Source organism: Podarcis liolepis (genome assembly GCF_965112155.1).
Source record: "Podarcis liolepis genome assembly, chromosome: 10".
NCBI classification, from domain to species: Eukaryota; Metazoa; Chordata; class Lepidosauria; order Squamata; family Lacertidae; genus Podarcis; species Podarcis liolepis.
The window spans coordinates 29,960,434-29,970,450 of NC_139562.1; the positions used below are offsets into that span (position 1 = coordinate 29,960,434).

The 10,017-nt window shown below is 44.3% G+C and overlaps 1 protein-coding gene across 6 annotated transcripts; it reads right to left on the bottom strand.

Annotated features, from left to right (window-relative positions):
* Positions 1–46: 46 nt before the first annotated feature.
* Positions 47–7,274, bottom strand: JOSD1 (Josephin domain containing 1). 6 transcript variants are annotated; one of them, XR_014516386.1, is made up of 7 exons: positions 7,109–7,246; positions 5,579–6,418; positions 3,388–3,516; positions 3,073–3,267; positions 2,162–2,419; positions 1,335–1,425; positions 47–272 (listed from the first exon to the last, which is right to left on the bottom strand). XR_014516386.1 is itself a non-coding variant. In XM_083462425.1 (5 exons), the coding sequence occupies exons 2-5, from the start codon at positions 5,761–5,763 to the stop codon at positions 2,320–2,322; spliced, it is 609 nt and encodes a 202-aa protein (XP_083318551.1). In that variant the 5' UTR covers positions 5,764–6,418; positions 7,109–7,274; the 3' UTR covers positions 47–2,319. The 6 variants fall into 6 exon arrangements, 1 of the variants encoding a protein (XP_083318551.1); XR_014516388.1 differs by having other exon boundaries at positions 1,695–2,419; XR_014516387.1 differs by having other exon boundaries at positions 47–1,425.
* Between the last annotated feature and the right edge of the window lie 2,743 nt (positions 7,275–10,017).

Here is a 10,017-nt window from a genome sequence, read left to right on the forward strand (position 1 = left end):
TACAATACAATTCAGTTCAACACACAGAAGTGACAGGACACAGGAAGGCTTTTTCATGTTTAATATTTGGTTAAACAAAATACATCTCTGTAAACAAACCCAAGACAAGGCTATAACAAAACCAAACAAGCAGGAAAACAATTAAGGGCTTCTTCATTCCCAAGCAATGGGAATGGGCTGATTCCTTTCCTCTGCTGCCATAACTCTGGTCCAGAGGGGTGGGTGATCACATGTTCCCTTTTCCTGAGCTGCTGAATCACACCACTTTTTCCCTAAGGACAGAACAATGGCATAAATACACACAGACGGAAAGAAACAGCTGTATGCTTTAAAAGATATTTGCATATTGTGCACTGGTCCATTGGCTTCCATGCAAACGGGGTCTCTCCAAAGTGCTATTATTTAGCCAGCAGATAAAATAACGTCTTTGAGATTTTTTTTATTTTTTTGGGGTGGGGGATGGCTTCAAGTCAGAAGCAGAACTGCAAGCCTGATGTTCTGCTTGTGAAGTGTGTGCATGTGTGTACAAATTCTGCTAGCTGGCTTTGGTTATTGGAATGTGTAGTCCAGAAGAAAGGGGAGGGCTTTTGTAAAAATAGAAGTAATTAGGCTAGGACTGTAATACATGCAGAGAATAGCCAACACAAGTTCCCAGTATATTGCCTGCAAGGTGTCCAGAGGTCAATAAACAAGATGTTGAATACCATTCACACTGCATTCAACTGTGAAGGGCTTGGAATGCTGGCTTAGAAAGCATGTATCTTGCTCATGCTTAGAATGGACAGGTCAAATTCCAAGGATGTAAGGGGTTGGTTTCAGCCCTCCTTAACCATTACATTTTCCTATAGAATGAAACTAAAAAAGTGGGTTCTACTTCCACTGTTCCAGTACTACTGAAAATGAAGCTGGCAAAAAGCATTAATAATGAAAAATGCAACAATAGAATAAACGGGGTTCAAGGAGAAGTCAATCGAGTGAAAGGCCACCTTCTCCATTTCACCTACTAACTAGCACAAAGAAGTGATGTGAAACACCTGAATCAGATCAGAAGGAAAACTAATTCAGTCTCCTGCCAGGGTCTTTAGCTCGTTCACTTAGTTGGTGAGGAGAGAAGAGTTAAATTCAGGAGGGTCACCTGCCAATCATAATGGAAGAATGTGGCTCAGCCTACCTGTTGTAAACAGTCTTCCCTCATCCCCAGCAAACTTGCTTAAACATTCTCAACCCCAACAACTGACAGCTGCTATACAAGAGCAACAGAAATCTAGCCCTTTGATCTTGTTTCCCATAATTCCACTTGGAAATCAACATTTGCTCCATTTCCAGCTTCCTACCTTGCTGAAACTTGGTTACTCTTCCCTTTTGTTTCATGATTTCATCCTCAAAACAGCCTGTAGTTTTATTCCCTGCTCAGTGAATATTTCCCTGAATTACAGGACAGACAGATAAGAAAAATAAACACAGGCTACATGTGGACCACCTAACAAAAATACTTGAGGCTTTTAAATAAGCATCAATTTAGCTACCACTTTTCCAAACTATTCAGTCTTTCATTTTCAGACCACACTTAAAAAAGAGCATGAGACAGGAAAACTCCTGTAAGGAGTTCCATTATTATGGTCCCATTTTGTCTACATCTCCCCTAACTCTTGGCACAATTACTATTACAAAAGGGGAATCCACAAGCACCATACCTTTGCTAAGAGTATCTAGAGTTTCCTGAGAGACCCAAATGGTTTGCAAATTTCTTCAACATGAGTTTGGTGTTGGAGACAAAGGACACACATAATGAAGAGTATGGAGGCAGGAAAAGCCCAAAACTCCTGTAGGGAGTTCCACAATGAGGGTTAGAGGGAGGCAGGCATGGCTTTGGGGGCGGGGAGAATATGCCTGGCCCCAGCCCTACCCTGAAGGAGACACACACTAGCCAAACAGTAGCTATAGGAACTCCTGGAGACAGTTGTGTGTAACCCAGTATGAAGTCCTTCTAAGACCGGGGGGAGGGGGAGCAGGAAATTTAAGGGGAGTATTCCAACACCCATTTCTAAATGAAAGTATGCATTATAATTAAAGAGCACAGATCTGGTTCTGTTACGTCCACCTCCTTCTCTTCCCCTACTACATGTCCAGCTTCTGTTCTTCATGTTGGCTCCGACAATACCTTGTGGTTGCCTTATGGCCTCATAATGGCGGGGGAGGGGGAAATGCCAAAGTTCCAGGGAAGAGGAGAAGAGTGCTCATTATCCACATCACAGGACATTAGAAATTGGTGGAGGGAGAAGGACCAGTATTGTAGTGCGAGGGCAGGGTAGTTGCAGGTCATGCATCCGCTTTCCAACTCTGATGTGCTTCCACCTCTTCAGGCACCACTAGAAGAAGTTCACAGTTCTTTCCTCGCAGCTGGTGTCTCAAAAACTTCCTGTAGCAGTTAAAGGCGGGTAGGGGGAAAATAAAGCACAGTTCAAATGCAATCTTTTTGTTGAGTGTAATTTTTGGTATGCACCTACATTCTGACATTTAAATAGCTTTAAGAACTTGCAGGTCAGCCATGATTTCATCTTATTGGTTTTCTTCAGCTGGAACTGCAGAGATCTTAGAACTTTCTTTAAAAAATCTTACTGTTCAAAAGACAGTAACACCCTTTAACAAACTTTGTTTTAAAAGTCTATGAAGAAAATGGAAGGTGAGCCTTGAGCCTTACTATGAATTAAGTATTAAATAAACTAAAAAGAGAAAAAACGAGTGTGTGTGTGTATGCTTCTGGTTGTACCTGCCAGTCGAATGCAGCCCCCAACATCTTTCCACCAGGGTAATGTTGCCCTTGCCCTGAAAATGGGTTCCTATTACTAAATAACGTCAAATGCCTACTTATGAATCTGCGTTAATTCTAAGTGAAGGATAAGGACAAAGTCTAGGCTTTTTTTTTCATTCTTCACCATTGTTGGTACACTTTACTCCCTTCATCTCTGGGAGATTAAAACCAATCTACACTACGGATTATGCACTTCAATTCACAATATGTTCAGAGGATGGGCACCTAGGTTATACTGGCTAGGATGGAAGAAAACCTACCTGAGCTCACTTTCACCTCCAATGGATTCAGGCACCTTGAGTTTAGAGTCAAGGTTATAGTAGATACCTCCCACTTCTCGGACACAGATCCAATGTTGCCGTTTAAGAGGAAGTTTCAATGGACCCCAGCAGAGGCTTGATGGCAGATTCATAATGAAGCCCATCACATTGGAGAGGGCAATTACACTGACATCCCTGAACGGAGAATAATAGAAGAAAGAAACTGTTAGGCACTTACAGTTATTTATAAACCCAACTAGGAAGAAGCCAGTTCCAATGATGGCAAGTCTCTCTTGACAGTCTGGTTCTCTTTACCTGCGCTTATCCCACCAAACTGCTTCATAACCTTTGGTCTGAAGAGCTGCCATGATGACGTTCACATCATAGTTCCCGTTTCCCAGCATGCTTTTCTTGTGGGGTGTCACCATGGTGTTGGGAGACAACCTGAACATGAAAACACATTGTAGAAACATGAAGATAGGATTGGTCCCAAGTGGATGATGAAGCAAGGCTGACCATTTGGGGAAAGATAGCTGAAGATGGACAAAAAGGTTAATAAGTTAAGTCCACTACTCTGTCTGTGCATTTGTAAGGAAGAGATAGGTGCTGGCATGGACAGGGAGTGGGGAAGTGCATTAAGTGTTCTCAAAGTAAACCTATTGTTTTTCTGACACCGGATTTATATCCCTCAAAAAAGAAAATGAAAGTCATTGCTAACATATAGAAGATTACAATGAACCATTATAGAACCTACAATAAAAGACAGCAAAGTTTCAAAGAGTGAGAAGAATAAACTTTCACAACACTAAACCTGACTGGACCCTGATAGAGACTTCATCCAAAACAAGAATTACAGTACAATGATTTCTACACTTTTGAAAAACTGGTAAAATTCTTGATTTTACAGTGGCAGATACCTCTCTGTCTTGAAAGAGCATGACACTCCTGTAAGATTCAAACATCAACTATTGTCTGAACAAAGCCAAGTAGGTCATGCTGGTTTCAATCACATGAACAAGCTATGTGTGGTATCCCAACAAGCTCAATCTGTAATTATGACTGGCATCTGGAAATGAGCAATCCTCAGACATTTACCATGAAATGATCTCTCTACAGCCAAATGACATTTGTTCATCCATAATTGCTCTGGAGGAATGAAGGGCACCTTGTCCTTTCCGCTAAAGGTTAACAACAGACAGTGCCACTTTTTAAATAGGCAAGGAAGATCTGCTTTGATCCATTTCACATGCTCATGGTAACCAATACAACAGTCTATGATCTAAGACAGTAAAGAAAGCAGGCAAAGATGTATTTAACAAATTTGGACTGCATAGGGCCACTTTGCTCTGGTGTGTGATAGGCAAGTTTTGTGGGTTCGTTAATTACAGCCATAATCCTTCAACAATTACATTTGTAAAGACCTAAGCCACGGAATCCTTCGTCAGGAACCTAGGCGTTAAGAACTTTTCTAAATGTTCCTGAACATTTACACAAACTTCACTTTTCAGTTCCAATAACTTCAAGATAGAAACTCAAGGGAATCCACTTAAATGTACCGTGTCTTAAATTAAGCCTCCCAAGAGTCTCAAGGAATATGGAGAACTCCCAGAAGAACAAGAAAACACTACATAAACAACACAGGAACTATTGCCTTGACTATATTACCTATTTTAATTTTCAACAAAAACTTCATACCAGCTTTAAAATATATGCATGATCCTAGGCATTTTTACTCAAAAGAGGAAGACTATCCATAAAGAGAGATTGGGAGAATTCCAGTTTGCAAATGGCTGAGTAGCACATTTCTCAAAACATTTGTAGTAAATAAAGGATCAAGCATACACGCAAGGACTACCACCTATTTTTTCAGTTCCAAGCACTGTTTTCACGCTAGTTACTAACACACATGATACAGTAATGGGACCATATCAGCTACTGTTTAGTTGGATAGCAAAAGAAGATGCAGCAGAAGCAACTTGGGTGGTTGAATGGTATGGTGCATGGAAGAGTTAAGGAGCAGGAGGACTTGTAGAAGACACTGGTTCCCAGAGAGCAGACAGAGAGATATGATGAAAGACTGGCAGATGTAGCCTGAGGGATGATGGTCCACCATACCCAGGACAGCAAGAATTGTATTTAACATCAGGAAATAAGTGTTCTCATGAGATCCCCTGGCTACATTTTGCCTGTGTGTCTTTTTAATTACACATTAAAAAACCTATGCAAAGCGCAGCTCTAAGAGGATTTTGTTTCTGCTTCAAAAGCTGGTACGTACAGAGAGGCAGAACCCTGGACAAAAAGGCAAACTTAGTGTCCTTAGTAAAATGTGTGGCGATTGATGAAACAAGAAACCATTCAGAATCAGTGTTAAAATTCTGGAAACTCTTCTTTTCCTTATCCAGAGTTTCTGAGGCATTAAATACAACTAAAGAAGTGAATGTGTGTACAGAAAACAAAACAACACCCCCCCCCTTAACATAATGCTGGCAAACCAAGTTCTTCTTACCTTTGAAAAATCTCCTGTAATGTGTCTCGGGTAAAGGCATTGCCATCCTGGAAGACATTATTGAGGGCATGGAGAGCACACAACTCCCTGCGCTGTTTTTCATGATAAATACGCACTGGCATCGGCTGTGGTGTTTCAGATGATTCTGATTTTATTTTGTCACCTTTCCATGGCACACAACTCATTTTTTTTGTAGTGCAGGACGTGAAGATATGAGATGACAAAGTTTATAAAGTTTCTCCCCACCACACAAAAAGCAGAGCAAGCAGCCTTTCGTTTCTAGACAACTCCAGCCCACACAAGTGGAACACCTGCTGTTACTTTAATAGTTGTCTTCACTGGATGGCTGCAGAAATAACTTAAAGATTTTAATCATTTTTCTCCCACCCTCCCACCTCCTTTAGCCTGCAAGGAACCGTCCTTAGTATATTTGCATCTTTTTCTCGGCCTCCCCTTGAAAAATGTTTTATATGGCCTTAACATCAGAGTGTCAGATAGAATGTATCACATCGCTCTTTTTCCTCCATTTCCTTTGGTCAATGATGCTTCCAAGACAAAGATCCACAGCCTAACTTTTAAAATATGCTCAATCTAACAACAATAACAAAAAAGGTGTGGGGGAAGACAAATATCATGTAATTAAGCAAGGCCAAGTTGGTGCTGTCCAGAAGGAATACAGGGCCCCCAGAGAGGCATCAACTGCATTTTTGCAATCTTGTCAGAGAGGCTGCGTCCCCAAAACACAGATGCAGAGAGACAGGGAAACAGACTGTTTCTTCCAGGTGGGGGTCCTCCAACTTCGCCAGGTACAAAATTCCTTGCCCAAGGCTTCTTGTGTTCCTGATGGGAGAAAAGAAGAGATCCAATGAAGCACAGAATTACCACTGCCCGGTTACCGACTTTTTAAAACAGCACTCCAGAAAAGGGTTTCCAGAACTGCTCTGCATAAACAAAACAAACAAAAAAAAGCCACGGAGGTGCAAGGAAGGCCTGCCTTATGAGATCCGGGGTTCCCCACATCCGGAAAGAAGGGTATTCCTTTGCCTCACAAGCACCCCCCCCAGCCCTCCTCGGCGTCGCGGAGGGTGCCAATATCCCGCCGTTAAGTGCGGGCAGGAGAAGCGCGTGCAGGAACTGCGAGTGGGGGGGGGGGGAGAGTAGGGAACGGGAGTTTGTGCTTGCAATCACAGCAATTCTGGCCTGTCCTGGGGAACCGCAGTCATGCAGTCAGGAGGCCCCTGTGCCCGCTCGGGGGGAGGGGGGCAGGTCCTTCTCTGGACTGTGGGGCGCGGGGGGGGGGAGGCGTTGAACTCGCCAACTCGGGAGAAGGGGGAACCGGAGAGTCTTTTGAGGGGAGAGGAAGAAGAAGGGACTGTCCAGGGTGACGTGTGGGAGAAAAGAGCTCTACTCAGGTGGGGGCCAACCCCACAGGCCCTCCCGCATTCTTGTTTTTTGGGGGGTGGGAGGGCACGGAACGCCTCTCTCCCTTCGCGACCCCTCGCCCCGTCCCCCCGTCACGCTGCTACTCACCCGTTAGCGGCCCCAACCTGCTGAAGCCCAACAACCACCCAGGAGCCAGCGCATGCGCAACCATAACAGAGCCCTTCCCCGTCGCGCGCGCGTGTGTGTGTGTGTGAGCGCGCTGAGCCCGCCCCCGGCGCGGGCCTATGGAGCAGGGTTCCGCGTGACGTCAGAGAAGGCGGCGATCGCTCTCTCCCTCCTCCCTTTCAGACGGCGCCGGAGACAATATCTTCTGAAATCTTAACCCTCGGCTGTGCGTGCGGCTTGAGCTGTGCCTTATTATAGGCAGTGCGGAGCTGTGGGGCTCAGGGTTGGGCATGACGCGCCAGGAGGAGGACCACGTGTTCACAATTCCTCCTCAAGCCTATGAAGCCCGGCGCGGACGGTATTCTCTGCCAGGCGTCCTCTGAGCCCCGACCCACTTCACAGGGGTGTTGTTAAGGACATAAAAGGCGGGTGTAGGCATTCCTAAGCCGCGTGGCGGGTGGGATAAAAATATAATTAACGATATGCCTGCCTTTGAGTCAGAGAGTCATGGTTTTAAATCACCGAGCCTCACCCGCTCCGTTTGGGTGCCTGACATTGGTAAACATTTCAATCGGTGCATACATCGTATACTGAATAGTTCGTAAACAGAGCTGTTCTTAAACCGAGGTACCACTATTTCAGGCAGCTTGCATGCATGACAGCCGCTGCTCGTTTGTGCTGGAGCAGCAAAGATCCTTCCCTACCCGACTGCAGTGATTCCCAAAATATTTCTCCACACCCCCCCCCCCACAACGCAGGACCACAGTTTGGGAGCCTCTGCGCTGCTGAATGGACCTTTTCTCAGGGATGAAGCTGAAGTAGCCTTGATTTTATTTATAAACGAGAGTTATGTATTCAGTCTGTTGATGCGATTGTGCAGTATTTCAAATCAGAACTGGGAGCCAGTAACCAATGTTAGCCTCCCGCCTCTTGGTGCAGTCCCACCGCACATAATTGATCACAAGACATGGTGCATGTACACCATTTGAATGACAATGGTGCATGTACACCATTTGAATGACAATGCCCATCAACTGGGGGGGGGCAGCCCCCTCAAATATTTTATTGGGAGGCTGAAGACCCCAAGGGCCCCTAGGAGTTGGCTCCTATGGCTAGGACTGATTAGCATGTTAGTCCAACATCACATGGGGGATGCCCAGTTGGGGAAGACCCACATACTTCCTCAACTATATGGGCTGTCTTTAAGATTTAAGGACCATAAAGAAGGCAAGCTTATATAGGTTACATATGCTGAATTTATGTATCACTATCTACTGAAATCGGACGTGGGTGGCGCTGTGGGTTAAACCACAGAGCCTAGGACTTGCCGATCAGAAGGTCGGCGGTTTGAATCCCCGCGACGGGTGAGCTCCCGTTGTTCGGTCCCTGCTCCTGCCAACCTAGCAGTTCGAAAGCACGTCAAAGTGCAAGTAGATAAATAGGTACCACTCCAGTGGGAAGGTAAACGGCGTTTCCGTGTGCTGCTCTGGTTCGCCAGAAGCTGCTTAGTCATGCTGGCCTCATGACCCGGAAGCTGTACGCCGGTTCCCTCGGCCAATAAAGCTAGATGAGTGTCGCAACCCCAGAGTCGGTCACGACTGGACCTAACAGTCAGGGGTCCCTTTACCTTTACTTTATCTACTAAAATAAATGTGTCAAAATGATTTACAGCTAAGTACTGTAAAAAACACTAATAAAGCAACAGAAATATATCAAAAACAGATTTAGTATTAATATGTTGCCCAAATGCCCATGAAAATAAATACATATTTGCCTGGTGCTAAAATGACATGGTTGGCACCCTGTGGACAGCATTCTATGAATGAGGTGACTATAAATGGTTTTTCTCTCTTTGCCACCCTCCTTACCCCTCAGAGGGGGCACACAAAGGAGGACTACAGATAACCATCTTTGGTTCTGGACAGATTCATATGAAGACAGTCTTTTAGGTAAATATATTTTCAAGGTCAAAACAGCACTTTGAACTGGGTACAGAAACAAACTGGCAGCCAATTTGTACTGGCCATGTCCCATGCTTTGTATTAACGCCTTCTTGTTCCAGTTAACAATTTAATAGCTACATTCTGTATTAGCTGTGGTTTCCAAACAGTCTTCAAAGTTTAAACTGGAGATTACTAGAAAATAGACAAGCAAGGTCAGGCTATCCCTATCCAGACAGGGTTGTACCTGGGCTACCAGCCAAAGCTAGTAGAAGGCACTCTGTGCCATACTGAGGCTCCTCCTTGTGCCAAATGACTGGATTGAATCCAAGTGTACCCAACAGCACACTTGTTTCTTCAAGCGACACATCAAGGGAAGTGTAACCTCATTCAGAGAGACGAACCACCCAATAACGGGGTCACAGTGTTACGCTGACTGAGCTCCAGTTTGTTGGCTCTCACCCAGTCCATTACGAAAACCAGGCACTGATTCAGCACATCCACCTCACACCTGCTTTAGCTGTAACAAAGAATTCAAGTTGCATGTTGTCAACATATTGATGGTAGCACAGTCTTGAGACTCCAGATCATTCCACTATAATGTTAAACAGCATATAAAACGACAGGGCTATCTGTTGCCTGGCCAATATCTTTCCACTTCCATCTGTCAGTCACATCTGTCCTTACCAATGCAAAATGGGAACAAATTCAACAGCTAACACAGGCAATTCAATCATCATTCCACAGGATAACTCATCAACCAAATTAATATTATACAAGAGACAGAGTACAGGTAGGCTAAAAGCTGATAAATTCAGCCATTCCAAATGTCATGAAAATCCAAGTCTTCATCAATACTTTTAATATTTTCTGAGATTTTTTTCACCCATGGAAATAAGTGGCCCTCAGCTCCCTATAGCTTTATATTGTGTGCACTGTATAAATGAATGG